This window comes from Poecilia formosa, unplaced genomic scaffold (assembly GCF_000485575.1).
Source record: "Poecilia formosa unplaced genomic scaffold, Poecilia_formosa-5.1.2 Scaffold70, whole genome shotgun sequence".
Lineage (NCBI taxonomy): Eukaryota > Metazoa > Chordata > Actinopteri > Cyprinodontiformes > Poeciliidae > Poecilia > Poecilia formosa.
In genome coordinates this window covers 1150512-1169615 of record NW_006800009.1, presented here as the reverse complement: position 1 = coordinate 1169615, position 19104 = coordinate 1150512, and the positions used below count along the sequence as shown (strand labels likewise).

Sequence of the window (19104 nt, the reverse complement as noted above, 5' to 3'; positions counted from 1 at the left end):
CAGTTAGTATAAAAATACCGGTGATGAGAGGGGCTGAAACTTTATTGAGATAAATTGCTGTCTGCAGCAAAAAAAGACTGTACATTTCATCAGCCTCCCCTGGCCAAGATATCTGCTGCACTAGAAAATGACTCGTCATTTCTGACACTCTCCTTGCCATGTCTCAGGAAAACTGTAAGACAGACGCATAGTTTGTTCAAACAACTCTGCTACAGAGCAGCGCTGGTTCACGGTGCAAGCTGCGGTAGTAAGTTGACTCAGAATAAATGGCACCCACTTTTCTGAAACCGAAACCCCCGGGGTTATGCACATGCTTACCCCAAAACCTACTCTGAATTTTCACAAAGCCCACGTTCTGAAACGGGCCCCAGAGAAAAAACCCCCAACAGAAAACGGAGATGAAAACAATGTATGAAGAGTGAGTTCGGTTCCCACAGCAGGAGAGCTTCTTGCTGCGACATGCTGGGAACACAAATGGCGGTCGGCGTAAATATATATTAGTAGTTTTGTCATCCATCATCGCTCTGCTCTTTCCTGCCGAGTTTGGTTTATCATTCAGTCTCCGGCGATTGTTTTTGCGCTCGCAGCCCTAAACGTCTCCACATGTCTAAACCTTCTCCGCTGTTGCTCTCTCCATGTGAACATTTTCAGCAAACTGTCAAACTGTGGACATGTTTAGTAGGCCCCATTTTTTTAAAAATTATTCTCCCCACGCTGCTAAAAAAAAAAAAATAAACCTTTGGGGCTTAAATATTGAACATGTCAAACGTTTATCTCTGTAAGTTCAGCATTTTCTTACTTTCTGTAGACTTTTCCAACTTCTTTGTGTTTACTACAAATAACTTAATATTTGAACTTATTTGCGTTATTGTTGTGCCTTTATTTCCCTGTATGTTTGGATCATTTGTGTTACATTTGGTGGAAGTAAAAACAAAAAAAAACAAACATTTGAAACATATTTACTTAGACATTTGTTGATGAGCTCAGTCTTTTGTTCTGTGGCATAAAGTGCAAAACCAGACAATATGTATGCCTATATATACCTATCATTATGGATAAGCTGATGTGTAAAAGCAGAAAATGGTGTCTGTTTTTGTCCTGTGATGTTGGCGAATGGTGACACTGCTGGTATAGAAGATGAATGGATAAAATGGCACTTTTTCATGTTTTTTCTTGTACAGCTCAGTTCCATAATATCTGGAAAGGAAAATACTTTTATCTTCATGACAGCACCCCGAGGAGATAATCTTATCGTAAATTACTCTTTACGAAATTGCACATTTTATTTTCAATAATTTTTCACAATTGAACCACTGAGCTATTAGAAGTTTGTTGTGTTCTTTATTATTACCTGCTGTGATGCCCTCCGTCTTAATCTGGAAGCTAAAAAGATCATTTTTGTAGGAATACTCTGTACAAACACAGAATTAGATAAAAGAAAAACACTCCCGATCCAAAGATGAGGATAAATCTATTCGCTGTGTATCTTTATCTTTTTTTTTGTTCTTCTGTTTCTCAGTTCTACAGGTGTTTCCTGGACCTGTTCCACTGCGCTCACTGGTCGTCAGAAAACGCCAAAACTTCGATGCCCTCCAAGACGACAGTAATCCCCTTGAACCGCAGAGTCCACAGCAACACAGTGGCCCAGATCTCCACAGATGCTCTCGACTAGTCTTACACCAGCCGTTCCTCAACCTCAAGACCCCAAGCATGAAAGTCCCAAACAGTGAAACATCTGAACTAACATGCCATCGTGACAGCTTCAACTTTCCACGGGATTTCAGAGGCTGTACGCAGGGACTAGCTTCCTCTCCGCCGCAAGGCGGTGACGCTTGGCGATATCGTCTCGCACGGAGTCGGCCCTACGCGTCGTCCTGCACTGACTGAGGTCGTGGCTTTCTGCGTGCAGCTTTGATTTTCTTCCATGCCAAATTTATTAATGCCAACAATTTGCTTGCCGGTACAGAAAACAACCAACAGCTGATGTTGCCGGAAACCAAGAAAGGTGGATGATACAGGTGAACAATAATTTCTGGCAACACTTTTGTTTTTCCATGGAAAAACAACAACAACAAAAAACATAACATGGCTGCTGTGTACTGGGCTTTTTAAAGTGTACTTGCTTCCATTTATTTATTTTTTTTATTTCCTCAAGCCATCTTCTGTATTCCACTCAATTTCTGAGTATTTAAAGGACTTTTTAAGGTATGAATTCATCAGAAACCGACTTTGTGTTTGCTCAGATCCTTTCAGTCAATTCCCTCTTCGCCAATTTATACACCACTTTGTATCGATGCATTACCATTTCATCCCAGCCTGCTTTTCATATCTGTAACTTAAACCGTGTCAAACCCACGTAGGCTACCTGGAGATTGGTTTCTCTCAATATGAAATACTTTGATTCATTTTTAGTACATAATCTTAAAAATAATTCATTCTTAAATAATTTTCATTCTAAATCACATTTTATTTATACTGATTCTGGTTGCAAGTAAAAAAGAAAATAAGAAATGGTCTACATTCCACTTTTCAAGACACAAAATCAAAATGTTACAAAAAGCAATTAAGTTACTAAGAAAGATTCACCTGGATTCTCTCAAAACTCTGCTTTCCTCCAATAGCATTGTGCTCACTTTAATCAGTATTCTCATCTGAATGGCATGTTTTAATAAGGGGGCACATAGCCAGTCGTTATCGTCTATTCATGCATTCATTAAATAAATCTGCTCAAGTGCAAATAAGATCAAGGATTCAGATTGAACAGAATTTCCTTTTCTGAAAGATACGACACGATGGCTGAATTATTACAGTATTGCACCTGCTTTTAAATGTTTTTTTTTTCTTTTGTTAAACTGTAAAAGAAAGTAAAGCTTGCGTCTATTCTTCAGTTTGTCATTCTGTCACTGTAAAAGCGAGACGAATAGAAACGGTAACACTTTATTTGAAGGGGGTTGAATAAGACTGACATGACACTTTCATAAACATGACATAACACCTGTCATGAACATGAAAAAGCCTTCATCAATATTTATGACTGTTGTCATAAAGAGTCATTCGGTAAATTATGACACTTTTAATACAAAGTTGACATTATTCAAAATGTCTTTGTTATGACAACTTGACATTAACCAAGAAATCATTACTGTTTAAACTTTACCTTTAATAACGTAAAGTTACCTGATTTTTAAAGTGAAATCAGTAATACTTTTATAACAAATTTACATCAGTAATGATTTCCTGGTTAATGTCAAGTTGTCATAACAAAGACATTTTGAATAATGTCAACTTTGTATTAAAAGTGTCATAATTTACCGAATGATGCTTTATAACAACAGTCATAAATATTCATGAAGGCTTTTTCATGTTCATGACAGGTGTTATGTCATGTTAATGAAAGTGTCATGACAGTCTTATTCACCCCCTTCAAATAAAGTGTTACCATAGAAACTTCTGCCTTCCTTCGAAATTTTGTCATACATTTTGGGACTAAAACCTCTGCAGCTTTTTTTTTTTTTTTTTAGCACTTTGACTGTAAATAAAGTAAAAATGTTTCAAAGGATCACAAAGTACATGTTCCACCACCATTTATCTTGTATGTAGCCAAAACCTAATAAATTTGTCTCTATGTATTCATTTGTCTTGTCATAATGTTCTTACGTCTATAAAGCGGCTTGCGTTGTATTTCTTTCACAGTATTTTACTTCTTTACGTTAAAGCCTACCTTTACCAGATTAAGATGTATTAAAATAAAACCCACTCTATCGGAGTCGCAGGAAGGAAAGCTGCAGGGTCCCACGGTGGCGTAGACAATGAGACCAAACGGGGAGCTAAATGCGATATCTGTGGGGGAGTTCGAAATATCTGAGGCTGTGATGCAATGCATTAGAAGAGTGATTAAAGAGGTTGTACACGCTTCCTACATAAGCATCTCAGGGGATTCTTGACCCTTTTTTGCAATTTTTTCCAGTGGAAATGAATAAGAAACAAGATCCAACCACTTTATCTACTTGGAGCGAAACATTCACAAGGTCTAAAAGAGAAAAGAAGATGACTAATAAAGCTTCGTTAGAGTTGGAGTTGCTTTCCTGCGATACTGATGCCTGAAGCCAGTTGTATATTCTGACAATGTGACACCAGTCCCTGTGGACGCCCCCTTCCACTCAAAGATTGTATTGTTTAATAAACGTCCATATGCTGCAAAAATTCACACATCACTTTTGGACTCTTGAACTTTGCAAGCGGACACACTGCATGCAAAAACTGATCAATCAATTTTTGACTGGTTCCAAATTAAACCTTAATCTAAGAAATATCCCCAAATTGCTTTGCTTTGTTAATTAAATGTATGATAGAAATTATTCATTGGGAAGAAAGGAAATTATCCGTCAGATGAATTTTTCAGAGCTGAAACCTGAAAAGTAGAAAGGCGGTACTGCAGGAACGGTGAAGTATGTAGCGCCCACATTTCGCTGCGAGTGTGTGTCCTCACCTATGAAGCCAGACGAGGGCGGATTGGGCTGGATGTTCTCCTGAGTGTTGCTCTGAATCACATCCCACAGCCGCCACACATAGCTGGGGTGCAGGATGTAGAAGGGCTGGTCGGGGTGGGCCTTACGGTGATCTATGTACGGACCAAACAGGTTGTAGTCCGGACTGGCATACCACTGGAGGGAGAAAAAAACAAAACAAAAAAAAAAAAACACATTAGTCGAAGCGAGAAAGACATTCATTTTAAATGCGTAGATATAAAACATTTACAGGTTTTAATAATTACCATAATAAAAGTTCTAGCGCTTTAAAAACTAAACTTACTAGATAATCTATACTTGATGTCTGCAGTGCTGAAAGCGTTCAGATCCTTCCAGCATTTTGGAATTCAAAACGACGCGAGACCCTTTATTTTATTTATTTATTTTTTAAAAACAAACTAAATTTAACCCTAAATGACGAAGGAAACACCAAGAGTTTTCTAAATCCATCAGTCACCGCCTAACAAAGATCTGATTTGTTGATTTAACTTAGATTTTTGGATTGCAGAGTGTGCTTACTCTCAGCAGGGAAGCCACCATAGAAAACTTTAAGCAGATAGTTGAGCATCTTAATGTTTTTCACAGCATCAATACCGCAGATTAACTCATTAACTCACACTGGCACAGTTTCCATCAAACCTTCACCAAAAAAAAAAAAGCCATACAAACGTTTAAAACAACATGAGACATTTTACTGTTTCTGGGTGCAATTTGTTTGTGGTATCATTGAATTAAGATGCAGCTGTAAAAGTTTCCATTGCTTGTAAGGCGTCATGAGTAAAACAATGCAGACAGAAATTAAATCACTACATGTTTGTTCAACTTTGTTCAGAAAATCATCATCTTCTGAACAAATCTCTCCTTTAATGTTGTATTTATTTCATAGGAATTTATGTCACTGACACATTTATGTATACATTTGCAAATCTAGAAATTAATTCCATTATATTTTCCCTAATTCCATGTTATTTTATTATTCAGATTATCAGCGGTTTTTATTAATCTATGCATGGCACTTTTCTATTTTAGTTTTATTTGTACAGCAAATCTTACCAAGAGATGGTTTCATCCTTAAGCTACAATATGTGGTTAAAATACATAACACTGTTTTAACTATATATTAACATCTGTGGTGCAGGAAAAGTGATGGATTTATATTTTTTAAATAGCATTCATACTTTAAAATATATATTTTCAATCCGTTAGAATAAATCTGTGGTCATTTTTGGAAATTAAGAATTACATTTGTTGAATTGTTCTAGTGTTGAAAGGTCAAGAGATCATCTCTACATATCTAATTAAGCTGCCTACCAGTGTGAGAAAAATAACAAAAAAAAGAAGAAATGTGAAGACACTTGCAGAAGATGAAAGGCTCAGATGATGTCAAGCAGTTCAAGAGAAGCAGGCACCATTTCTTTTGTCTTGAAGATGAACTGGCACTTTGGCCTCATATTCATCCCTGATTCACTGTTTCCACTAAGGCCATAGCAACACGCGGTTGTGAATCTTAATTTTTATCTACCACCGTATCTCTTCGCTGACACGACCCCGAGCATTGATTTTGATGTGTTTATTTCATATTTGACTCTGCAACATATTCAATTGCTACTTGTCTGTTATCCCCACTGTTAGTTGGTCATGTTTTATTCATTTGTTGTTAGACCTGGAGTTTAAAAATGCATGATGGCTGAACAAGACGGACTTAAAACAAAATCGCTTCAGTAAAAGAACATGGAGAATACGAGTCAGCAGAGATCGCCGGGTTTTTCCTTTTTCATTATTTGCCAGATTAGACTTCAACTAAATCAAACACTAAACATTAAGTACAGAGATTTTTTTTTTTTTTTTTTTTAAATAGAGTATTTGGAATCAACAGGAATGAAAAAGGTAGAAATGCATCGATCCTGAGCTGAATATATCGATTTCAACAGATTATGGTGACACTTCAGTTAAAACAACATATTTTCTTCTACTTTCTGGAGAACATGAAACTTTCCCTGTAATAAAAATATTAATAGAGACAGAAAGTGGAAGAGAAAGGAAAGATGTGCAGTAAAAGCCCCGGGCCACGAATCAAACATTGAACAGTTTCGTTGAGGTACGACGACTCAGAACTTGGTGAACTTCCATAAAAACCTGAGCAACGTCTTTTTATGGTTTTCTCTCATTTTCTGTGTGGACATCAAAGCATCCTGCTCCTTAGTGTTACTACGGCAACCCTGCAGCCAATTTTTATAAGCATTAAACATCCGATCAATCGATCAGCTTCATTTAAAAACAAAGAAGGAAGACAAAGAAGAAGAAAATGATATGTGATACATTACATACATTTATACATGTTGGTCCACTTGCATTTTTATTTTGAGAAAACTTAATGATCTTTAGTGTCACAAGTTGCAGATTTTTGTATCATTATTTGAAAAGTTAACCAGCATACTTCTTGCCACTTTTTTCTGAACTTTGTGCTGCTGTCTTAATAGTTTGGACTCAATTGAACTCTTCTTGATATAAAGCCTGAAGGGGCATTTTTTACTTTAAATTGGAAGAACATCTTTAAAATTTTAAAAGTGCAGCTACCTACAGAAAAATATTCTTTTGGTGAAAAAAGCTGGCATTCCAGAGGCTGTTTTTCTATCTTTTTGTAGCGTACTTTTAAGAAAAGAGAGAAAATAAATGACTTTAAGCATTAGTTGTTTATTACTGTTTTAGTGACTGAGGCTGGGTAATGCTACCCAAGAGTAGCATTACTTCAATATAGTTTTACAATCGCTTCTCAACAGCGCAGACCCTCTGTACCAAGCAAAGTGTAAGCGGTCTGGTTTTAGCCAGACTAAGTCCATCTCAAATATTTGGTTTATTATCACAGCTGCACATGTGAATTTGGGGAAATAAATGTGTGGTTGTGTGTGCTGAAGCCTTATATAAAGACATTTTTAATTGTCTTCTTCATTCTCCTTCGACCAATTAACATTTCAGTGAAAAACACAACAAAAAAATAAATAAAAACCACGACAAGGTTTCCAAATGGATAACAATGTGATATGTCATTTCAAATTACATCACAAATATTCAGAGGTTTATTCTGATGCTAATTTGATATCCTTGAAGCAAAAGCTAATAGTCATGAATGAAGACAAAAAAAACTTTATTTGAAATATTTACCAGACTTTTAATGACCATGAAACTTGAACAAAAGCATTGAGAAGACTCACAGCCGTCAATAAAGACATGACATAAAAAAAAGAAAAGAAAAAATACAAAAAGCAGGAAGGCCAACTAACAATACCAGGTGAATGACTTTTCAAGGTGCCAGAAACTGCACTTTCGTATTCTTGATTTTTTAAATTCAGACAATCTTGTCATCACTTGACAGCAGCGCAGGAGGCTGTTGAGACGAGAGCTTTCCAAGCACCGTGCCATTTCCAGAAATCTTGAAAATAATCCTTCTCCCTTTCTTCTTGTGTCTGAGAATTTCTCATGGTGAAACCGGACCAGAACACTGCACGTTATTTGAATTTAAGTAAACTAATTACCCTTTTTCTTTAAATCTTGTTTTGTTCCCAGTTTTTCTGAGCAACATTGGCTAATTGGCTAATAGCACGGCTTCTTCTTGATGTGGTTGTTGTGTGAAGCCGCTAAGGCACAAAGAGTAAAATCATTTTCTTCTGTTTCAACCCAGAGGATGAAATGGAAAAAGCTAATTAACAATCTAGTGGATTTTTTTTTTTCAATTGTAATGCCAATACTAAGGAATAATTTAAACCATTCAGACAGCAGACCACCAACAGCATAAATGCAAATCAAGTTTAATTGCAAATAGAACGGATCTCACAGACTGTGGGAACTAGAGATGCATAAATCATGCTTTCCTGGCTGAAACCAGTTTATGTATTTGCAGGTTGAGCTGCTGTTATTCCCTTTTTGACCAATTACAATATTTCTTCCCAAGGACTGCGGCACATAAAAGAGGAGAAAGAGCTGATAGTTCTCTCATAGAAGTAGTAGTGTTGGAAGCAGCAGAAAATGAAGAAATTACAGGATTATCCGCATTCATGTGTTAAAGGATATGTACCTAACATCTGTTATTTGACTCATTTTCATACTTTTTAAAAAGATATAGAAAAAAAATAAATTAGAACTTGTCATTAGAGTCAGTTATTTGGTACAGAACTTCTGGAAACTCACGTTTGCAGGAAACAGTGACAACACAAAGAAAAAAAGAAAGTGGTAAAGTAAAAGCAAAAAAACAAATCGGAGCTCGTTCAAAGTCACACGGCGATCAGACGAGAGCATGAGAGTGAGAACTGAAGAGTGCGTGTGATCCTCTCTGGGAATTAGAAGCCCAGATATCATGTCTGAAGTGACCTTGGCAATGCGACGAGGAAGGAGAACATTTCTATGAAGTGTGTCAGACTCATCAGATGCGTACTGGATTTTCTATAGTCTGCGATTCACGCATCACAGCGTTGATGTTCATGAATTTATAATCCTTTAAAGCCGCTGATGCATAAGCAGCCGGCCCTCTACAGGGTACATACCTTTTGCAAGTCGACAGTGTAAGGCGCAGGATCCCAGGCCACCAGCGTTATGTTCTTATAGATGGAGCTCGTGTTGAACTCATGCTTGGGGTTCGCCAAAATCTGTAAAGAGGAAACGTGACGATTTAGGCGTCTACTTACAGGTATGCCAAATTTAATTTAATGCTGCCTTGAGCCTTTTTTGTGCCAAACATATTTATTCAAATGCTTAAACCACAAAATAATTTATCAAGTTGCCTTCTTTGTTTAAACTTTTACCAGAGATGGACCGATCAACCTTTTCCTTGCCGATGCCAATTTCCAGTTTCCTTTGGGTTCTGATCTGCTGGTTTGATTATGACATTTTTTTAAAGGACTATAACACAAACAGGATTGAAAATATGCAGCATTTTCTTTGAAAGAGACAGCGACTGTGAATCTCCCAGGAAATGTAATCAATTATAAAAGCAGTCTTAATGTATCGGGATAGAGATCTGGAAAAAATTAAGAGCCTGCTGCACTCAACTCCACTGAAAACCTCACGGTTTTCCCACCAAATATTGGTTTCTGAACTCTTCCTGAGTTAAAACATTAGTATTGTTGTTTCTAAATGAATATTAACTTGTTTTCTTTACATTTACAGTCTGAAAGCGCCGCATCTTCTGCAAATAAATACTATGTTTTTGCTTGGAATTTCAGAGACATGTTGCCATAGAATAAGAGAACAATCTTCATTTTACTCAAACATATACCTATAAAAAGTAAAATCAAAGAAACTTATCATTTTAAGTGGTCTCTTAATTTTTTTCCAGCGATGTATGTATTCTCTGTCCTTTATCTGCTTTTGTTAAACTCATAAAAAATAATAATAAAAAAAACTATTATCTAGTCTTTGCCAAACCACTCAAGCAAAAAATGTGTTGATTCTGATTGCGATGGCTCTGTGCATCTCCAATTCATACCATTATAAAACATAAAAGGTATGCAGTGTAAATCCAAATAGCTGTAACCTGAGCCAACATCAACAAAACTGAAAACATTGAGTGTTTGACTATCAGTCTCTGATACTGAAGCAAATCTTTAACAAGTTTGTTGTCAAACAGAATATTTCAAATTTAACATCTGCTTCACTGGAACAGCTGGTATGAAGCATTTGTGCAAATATGCTGTTAATTTGAAGTTCTTTCATTTTACAGAAGCTGGAATCTTAAACTTCCACCTTCAATCTACAACAATAAAATTCCTCGTACCCTGAATGAGTCGTATTTTGTATCGACTGAGAGAATTTCAATCAGTTTTAACAACAATGCCCTTTCTGAAAAGTACAATATAGATACTTTTCAGGTGAATCAGAGAACTGCACAAATCTGAAATGCAAAATCCTTCAAATCAATCTGAGTTCAGACTTCGACGTACCTGCGAGTTGATGATGCGGATGGTAGTTTTGTTTCCCACATCATGCTCATATCCCTCTGTTGGGGCCGCGTTGAACCGCAAAACTGCATCATGAGCGTCTAAAATGACAAACAAGGGCCAAAGTCAACAAAAGGACAAAGGACTGAGCTGATATCAAAGTACACAAAGATGTAGGCGTGGGCAAAGAAACGATCTCAAACTGTGAAGAATTGGAAAATGTTAACGAGCTGTAGAGCCATCATGAAATATTCTACACAGCTCATGCTATGAATTGCAGATTCTTGTGCTTGCTTAGGTGCAATTCATTGATATTCCTCTTAATACCTCAACTTATGCGGCAGGAATTAAATAGGCTACTGGCTTAATGATTACCATGAAACAATTACAGCATTATTCCCGTTTGCATTCACAATTAGAACTGTATTTAGCTACTGAGCTTGTAAAATAATCTGATTTTTGGGTTTTCCAGCAAAGTTTTGTCTCAGTGAGAGGAACAAGTGTTACATCACTAAACTTTGGACTTTCTAACTGTAAAAGGACAGCGTTTTAAAGATGTTTCCTCCTCAATACTTTAAAATGAAAAGCTAAAAAAAAGAGCAGCCCTCTCATCCAACTGTCACTATCTACCAGCAGGCAACAGTTCACGAACATCTCAATGGACGTTGATGCTCTTTAGGGTCGTCTGGTTTGTCACATTGGTTTGGATTGCTAACGTTGTATTCATTCAGCTGAGCGGCCAAAGCAATACCACGTTTGTGTCATTATTAATAACATGAATAAGACAAAACCTTCACAGTAAAAGCATCAGAACAGAATAAGTTAATTAAAATGGTGGTTAAAATAATAATAAAAAAAACATTTAATGCTTGATGCATTGTGTCCAGGCTTCAATTTATCCCTGACACGTCAATTAAAACAGAAGGTATTCTGAGCGGGATGGAGACAAATACAAATCAATATCTAAATTACATAATAAACTTATTATAAATACTGCCGCTACCAATAATAATTGTGACAATGATGTTAAAAACCAATTGTGATAAAAAAAAAATGTTTTCCCTCAATAATCATGATATAGAATCTTCTGATAAATGTGGATATTGAGGCGAGATTGAATGTTACCCCGGTGATTTTGTTTTGAAATTTAATCAAATTAAACTTTGAAAGACTGTCTTAAGTATTTCAAAAATATTTCTTAAATATAAATTACATCTGATACAAATTGGCAAATTAATGCAAACTCATTAGAACATGGTTAGAAATAGTATTTGGCTTAATATAGAGTGGTATGCTCTTTAAGAGCTATGATTTGTAGGGAAATTTTTATTAAAATCTTGATCAGAAAGTTGTCATGTGATATTTTTGGGCCGCTATTCAGAAGAGACGAAGCTCGTCATGTCAGATAATATTTGTGTCTTCCAAGTCAGCAAAGTGAGGGAGAATTACCCTCACGATTTTAAAATAATCAAAGTTATTTATTTTCTTATTTAGTTAAATAATCCAACCTATGTAAATGAAGATCAGCCACAAACGTTTCTCCGTCTCTGTTGCGTCGCTCTTCCCTGGCAACAAGCAGTACTAAAGCGCCCCCTAGTGATTGGCTCAGGTAACTGATGTGTGAAGAGTAATGAGTTCACTTTTAAAAACGTTTTCATACCGCACGGCCGTGAAACGATTCATTTGACGTCCTCTGATGTTTATTTGCCTTTATGAAAGCTGTAGCCTAACAGATGGTGCAGCATTTACATACATTTCAGCTTATTTGCAGATCGATTGAGCTTCAGAAACCCTCCTCTCGCGTCGAACCGACACATGGATGAATGATCCTTCAGCTTACGATCCGACTCTTCTTCATCATACATGCAGCCCCTCAGCAAACAGTTGAGCTTGGCCGGCTGCTCTAGCGAAATACTCAAAACACGTCTCTTATACAGAGCTCTGCTAAAACGGTAGACTTTAAATGAAGTCCAAACAGATCATATTCCCCCCTAGCCCCCATTTTCATCAAGATCACAGTTTTTCCAAAAAAATCTTAGCACTGGCGTTTGGTTTTGCAAATCATTAAGAAAGAAACAGTTTCTCAAAAATGAAGCTGCTCTAATTTAAAGAAACAAAGTCAATGTGTTTCTGAAGGTTCGTGGTTTCTGCAGATAAATATACCAAGAACTAAGAGAAATCAGTCATGACCCTCATCACACATCCACACAATAAAAACAAAATAATGGTGCCATTATTTAACAGTCCTGATAAAAACAATACATTAAAAGAAAACAAAAAAAACAAACAACAATGTATCTTAATGGATTTATCTTCCAGAATGTCACAACTTTGAAAGCCAGCATTCAGGTCAATTTAACCTTACAGCACAATATTTATGACATAAATAAATCATATTTACCTAAACTTAAGATACCAAGAACTAAGGAAAATCTGAGTCATGACGTTCTCAAGGAGGGACATGAGCTCAAATCTCAAACATCCACAGAAGAGAAACACAAAATGATGGTGCAATTATGTGACAGACATAAAAGTAAAAAAAGGCAAAAAGGAAAAATCAGAAGAAAAAATAATTAAGAAATGTATGCCTGTTAAACCAGAATGGTTTCTTCGTTTTGTGTGTATTTCTATCGTCTTTTAAACAGTGATGGAAATGTTTTAATCTTTGCTGCTGAAGACTAAAATATCTTCAGGGATTTAATTACAGCTTCTCTGATTCTTTACTTTTAATCGAGGATAAAATCAAACGGCTGGATGCTGTTTTGAAATCTTCTGTCTGCCTCCAGAGATCATTTTCAGTTTCTGCAACATGTTAATGAAACATCATTTCCAAAGGACACCTTGCTTCCTGTTTCATATTTGTCTAACAGAAAAATGATACATCTCTCCTGACGCTCTTTTTGCATGCTGGTTGTTTGTTCAGAGACTGGAGATCCGACAGGTTAACAGCTGTCAAAGACTGGATAATAGTGTTTTATTTAACAAAAAAACAAAAAAAAGAAAAAAAAATAAGTATTTTTTGATATGAACAGTGAGAAAACCTTCCCCACAATAAAATGATTCATGGTTTTTGTGCCACACAGGAAGTAGATGTACCTTACTGGAAAGTAAAGTGAGACAGAAATGGAGCAGAAAATGCCTGTTAGAGTAAGAAAGACCTCCAGCTGTATTTATTGTCTTATTAAATGTTATTGTATTAGTTTTGCCATAATTATTTTAGTTTTCTGCACTGGGCACCTTAGTATATTTATCCATTACTAGAAACAAGGGCTGACTGTGAATATGTTTAGACGATGAATGTACAAAATGCTAAACAGAGAAATTTGGTGTCATTTCAGTCCTTTTGCATCCAGACATGCTGATTGCCATGTGATTACGTTACATGTCTCTACTTCTGGCAGATTTTGGCATCAACTATAAATTAAATTAAAAGTCTGTAATCCTACTGAAACACTGGACATGCAGAGAAACAAATTACAGAAAAACTGATACGATGTACAGATTTAATAAGGTTTATAACTTTTACGATGCTGTCGTTTCCAACGTAATCGGTGTCATGTCTGATTCCACCACTAGAGGGCATTCTGTCATTTGCTCATTCATTTTCAGCAGATTTCCTCCAAATCACAGCTGAGGGAGCCAAACTACATACAGGAGTATTGAAATAAAATAAAGCATTAACAGTAATGCTTTAGATGTTTATTGCTTCATGCTGACAAAAACGCAATGCTAAGAATGTTACATCTAAACAATAAAAGATTTAAGGGATTTCTAAAAATGGATTTTTAATCCTTTATTTCTAGTTTCAGACTGTTTGGTCAGACAGACTTCTGACCAAACAGTCTGAAACTATCTGCAGAAAGTGACTCAAAAAAAAAATGTCATTCTTAAAGAGGCTGGCTGCTCACAGAGTACCCTGTTTGAGAAGATTGGAGGAAAGTTGAGTGGAAGGAAAAAGTGTGATAGAAGAAAATCCCACAACCAACACGGACAACCACAACCTAAAGACGACTGTGAAACTAAGATTACGAAACAGTTTGCAGGAGATTCAGTTTATTATTCATTTATTTCACCTTTATTAACACAGGTCATCTCAATTAGATTCCAGATCTCATCTACAAGAGAGACCTGTTTTGATAAAACAAACTAAATTTTAAATTGGATGAGAGAAAACACAACCTGCAGCATAAAAAGCCCTAGACAATTTATCACAATAACAGAGCTGAATGTTTTATCACTTGTGCCATGCAATGAAAAGACAATGCAACACATTCTTTTTCTTTACCTGCTTGTTCACAAGCCCTTTGTTTTCAAAACATAACATTGAAAAGAAAAGATTACATTTCGCCCCTCCCCCACTGTCTCATTAATCATTTGTTCACCAGCCTGACATGGGAGTATCCGGCTCCTGTTCCTGCACCTTTGAATGATTTGTTGTTCCAACACGATTGCCTTCGCCCTCGGATTGGGTGTTGTTCCCTCCATCCTCCAGATGATGGCAGTCACCCACCGTGCCACTTCCACACGCTCCACTGAACTCCACAGTAGCAAACCGCTCACATAAAGGCTTCAGCCAGTGAAAAACACCGAAGCCAAAATGCCAGCAAACCTGCATGTGCCACGGCAACGATGACAGATTCTCATTTATTTTCAAGCATATTGATTATTAGCGATGAGCTGCATAATGAACATTGAAACCGTCTTTCGAAAAGCACAGCAGGGCGACGGCAAGTAGAGGAAGATCAATGCAGTTTGATTTCCTGTGGAGGCCGAACTAAAGAACTGCTGTCACGTAAAAGCCAGCTCTTCTAGCACCACACAGTTGCTTGGTGGTTACTGTGGCCACATGACGCTCGTCTTGTTTATTGAGTTGCATCAAGTATCGTACCCCTTCTTTTATTTATTGAGAAATGGGATGATGAAACACTGAGTCAACACCCCTGCTGCTGTATTGTATTTGTATGTATGGGACAAACGTCAGTGCCGATGACCATGAATAATAATTTATTGTACTCATTTTTTTTTTCTTTTTTTAGTTATAGCTCTCATTTTTCTGGAATTTATCAAGTATAAATAATTTGGCTGGTCTTGTTTGTTACCACTTTTAAATTTAAAAGTTCACATAAGCTTAGACTGCAATGCGTTAAATCTACCTGCGAGAGCCTAAATTGGAATATCATGGCATTTTAAAGTTTGTAATAAGTTAATTCAACACACCTGTGAAAGACAAACATCGTTGGAACGTCCTGCCATCGGCTTTAGAGTGAAATTTGCCCATCAACTGCAGAAAAAAAGCCCTTGTGAAGAAACTTGGCAGAGGCCGATAAGAGGCGGTCATTACCTGAAGTGAAATGAATCCTTTACCGACACGGGCTCGAAGGCCGCTCTCAAAGGAAGAAGCCATTATTTCAGAAGCAATTAAAAAGACAGATTAAAGTTTGCATGTTCAAAGTTTATTTATTTTTCATTTCCTGTGGTCTGATGACACAAAAATTTATTTTTCAGCCCCAACGGGCCTTGCTACATTTGGAGGATAAAGGAGAGACGCTCGCAAACCCAACAACACTATCCCATCTCTGAAGTACAGCGGTGATGTCTGTACTTCAGACGTCACGTTGGTTTAGTTAGCTACGAAGTGGCTTAAGGACAACAAAATCAATGCTTTGGACTAGTGGCCTTCACAAATTCCGGAAAAAACTTGTAGAAAATCCACGGACACATCTGTGAGCGGTGGCCTAAAAACCGGACTCAGTTCTGAGTCAAGAGATAAGGACCAAAAGTAAATCATTATCAGTAGCTGATCCAACTCAAAATGTTCTGGCACTTCGCAAACGGAAAGAATTTTGGTAATCCTAATTGGATAATCTATCCAATTAGGATGATGAAACACTGAGCCAACACCCCTGCTGACTCAGAATCAGATTTAGTCTGATTTCATGACAGATAATGAGGAAAAATGGTTTCAGAGTAAACGGTAAATGTCTGGTTTCGACTGTATCAGAATGTAAATCTGTTGACTTATGTGCAACGACAGAAACAGGTGAACCTTGTTTGCTCGAGAGCATCTTCGTCCGTATCGTAATACAAGGGGGAAAACAAGAACAAACACGGAGGCTAAAGGTAGAACAGGCTCTCATGTGCACAAGGAATGTGAAATGGAGACAAAATTGGAGAGAAAATCAAGCTGCCTGTTTTTATTTGTCAAATCAGATGTGTCCTTTTGAGGAGACAGGAGAAAAATCAGAAGGAAAAACTAACAAAACATGTAGTCACACGCTGTAGCGTACACTGGAATAAGGATTTAGTCAGCATTTCTGTAAATGTGCAGGAATCTTTTAGCACTTCAAGCTATTTCACATTAAGGAGAGCTATGGAAAGACTAAAGCAGAACGACTAACGTTTCCTCTGACACAGCACAACAAGTCAATTCCACCATGACCGCAAGATCAAGTGCATAATGCAGCTTTACATCACCTGCATCTGATTTTCCAAGAAACCTGCTTAGTCAGTTCCTCTCTGTCCAGGACAATGTCATCTCAGGCAGCAAATGCTTCATAGTTTCAGGAAACAAAAACGTCACAAAAATGAAGTTGATGAGCGTAAAGCTCAAGCCGAGACGATTAATCCTTCTGCTTTATGCCTCATAGGTGTTTCAGAAATGCAAGGAAGCTATACGTGATGTGAAGAAGGCTGATTAGCTACCAGAGGGTTTTTTTTTTGTGCTTTTTCTAGTGAGCCATCTGTCGCCGAGTTCACACTCTCCTCGCTTACAGAAAAGCTGCCAATAGTCGCTTAAAACCCAAGAACACACACGTTCTGACGGAGAGAGATAAAACGTACGAAGCAAAACCTCAACTTTCCGCACAATCAGATTGACAAGCTCATCTGTGAAAGCCCCAGGAAACCTGAACACCGCTCATCGGAAGAGAGATAAAAGTAACTCTTTTTTTTTTTTTTAACAAGCCTGTGTGGTTTTTATCAGGAGTGTGAATGAGGAACCAAGACAAAACTCCACACCATGGTGAACAAAAGGGCTACAATGCATTTCAAATTTTTTTCTCTACAAAAAAAGTTACGTGAGTGACATGTACCGGTTTTACTCATTTAGAAAATGAGACATTTCCTCAATCCTCTTACAGCTCCGTCAGATTGACTAGAACCAGCTCTGAATCGAGTCACATTTCTAAATATGACGTTGCATTGCAACTCTGATTGCATGGAGCTGTTGTCCTGATGGACGGCCAAGATATCTGCAGCCTCCAGCAGGTTGTTCTTCCAGGTTTGACATGCATTTAGCTCCATCCTTCTACCAATCTAATCCCTTTTGCTTCCTTGTCAGTGCTAAAGAAAAGCATCCCAACAACAGGATGTGTTCAGCGTAGTGTGAAGATTAGTTTTTCTACTCGCAGCTCAGTTTTGGTCTCATTTGACAAGAGTTTCTTCTTCTTCCGTGTGCTTACCGTGTCCTCCACATAGCTTGAGGCAAACGTCAAAGGGGATTTTTATGTGGCTCCCTTTCCTCGCATAAGGGCCAGTCAAAGCCAACACTTCTGTTGTGCTGTTGACAGGTCCTCCCATTTGAGCTGTGGGTCTCTGCATCTCCTCCAGTCTCCAGAGGTCTTCCATGGGTTCTCACTGGGTTTCTTCTCTCCGATTGAGTTCTCATAGTCAAACTTAGTGTAAACTTTTCCGCCCCCGATTTTTATTTGCAAGAAATAGCTATTCTGTCACACGTGAGAAAGTACTCGTGGGTATAAACACGCCATATTGTACAAGTTCTTGTACAATGTGTCGTGTTTTAATTTGGCGGCACATTTCTCCAGCAGTCATATGCTAATGCAGGAACCGTGTGGGGTACACGCCGGGCTGGTTGCAAGTCCAGCACAGTGTAGAATTATTGTACACATAAATATACAGTTTTGTTGAATTGTACATTAGCTTCCTCTGATTTTCCTTACAAATTTCATTTTATCTTCTTACAGCAGGTGCTGCAGATTTGCATGAGAACTAGTCAGTGTTTTTCTTATCTGAATCTCTAAACATGCACAGGAAATAACAAAACAAAAAAAAAAGTGACTGCATGCTACTCAGAATCATTTGTTTCTTATTCAGGGAAAAACGTCTACTCGTAGAAAGATTTCCAAGTGTATCACACAAAATCTTCTAAAATGTCCTGTTGTAACTTCACTACCAACAAAGTGCTTCTTGTTGTTTTGCATTCAGGGCATGCTGAATGTCTGCGGGACTTCTTTCAGTCCCGCAGACATTCCTGTTGCGAAGAACAATGCAATTTCCTCCAAAAATATGTTTTAATATTTGAGAAAGTACAGACATTTCTCCAGGACATTACCTTTTCTACAGTGTGTTATATTGCCTTCTCATGCTTGCAAAATGAGTCGTCTTGTCTACATTATCATGAAACACGAAAGCTTCACTTTGGTTGACTTCTGAATAAGCCGATTTCACTGATAAATTGGCTTATTAAACATGGAAAACTTTTGTTTTCCATGTTTAATTGTCATCAAGGTGAAGGTGATTGTCATCAAGGTAGCTGCCATTTGCCAATAGTTATGGTTACATCGATTTCTACTGTGAGAAAAAAGATGAATTAAAAGATGCCTATTTTAAAAGTTGTACCCGATGTT

General features: G+C 37.3%; 2 protein-coding genes across 3 annotated transcripts in view; one reads left to right on the top strand and one right to left on the bottom strand.

Moving 5' to 3' along the window:
* Positions 1-3629, top strand: part of tmtops2b (teleost multiple tissue opsin 2b) — a 31159-nt gene extending 27530 nt beyond the window's left edge. The window contains exons 4-5 of the mRNA XM_007555441.2: positions 1520-2929; positions 3445-3629. Of these exons, the coding sequence (XP_007555503.1) occupies positions 1520-1672 (153 nt within the window). The 3' untranslated portion in view covers positions 1673-2929; positions 3445-3629. The remainder of the gene's footprint in view (positions 1-1519; positions 2930-3444) is intronic.
* Positions 1-19104, bottom strand: part of st6gal2a (ST6 beta-galactosamide alpha-2,6-sialyltranferase 2a) — a 53425-nt gene that overhangs the window by 5211 nt on the left and 29110 nt on the right. For both annotated transcript variants that reach the window (XM_016673121.1, XM_007555442.2), the window contains 3 exons: positions 10463-10560; positions 9068-9169; positions 4490-4664 (listed from right to left, as the gene is read on the bottom strand). In XM_016673121.1, the coding sequence (XP_016528607.1) occupies positions 4490-4664; positions 9068-9169; positions 10463-10560 (375 nt within the window). The remainder of the gene's footprint in view (positions 1-4489; positions 4665-9067; positions 9170-10462; positions 10561-19104) is intronic.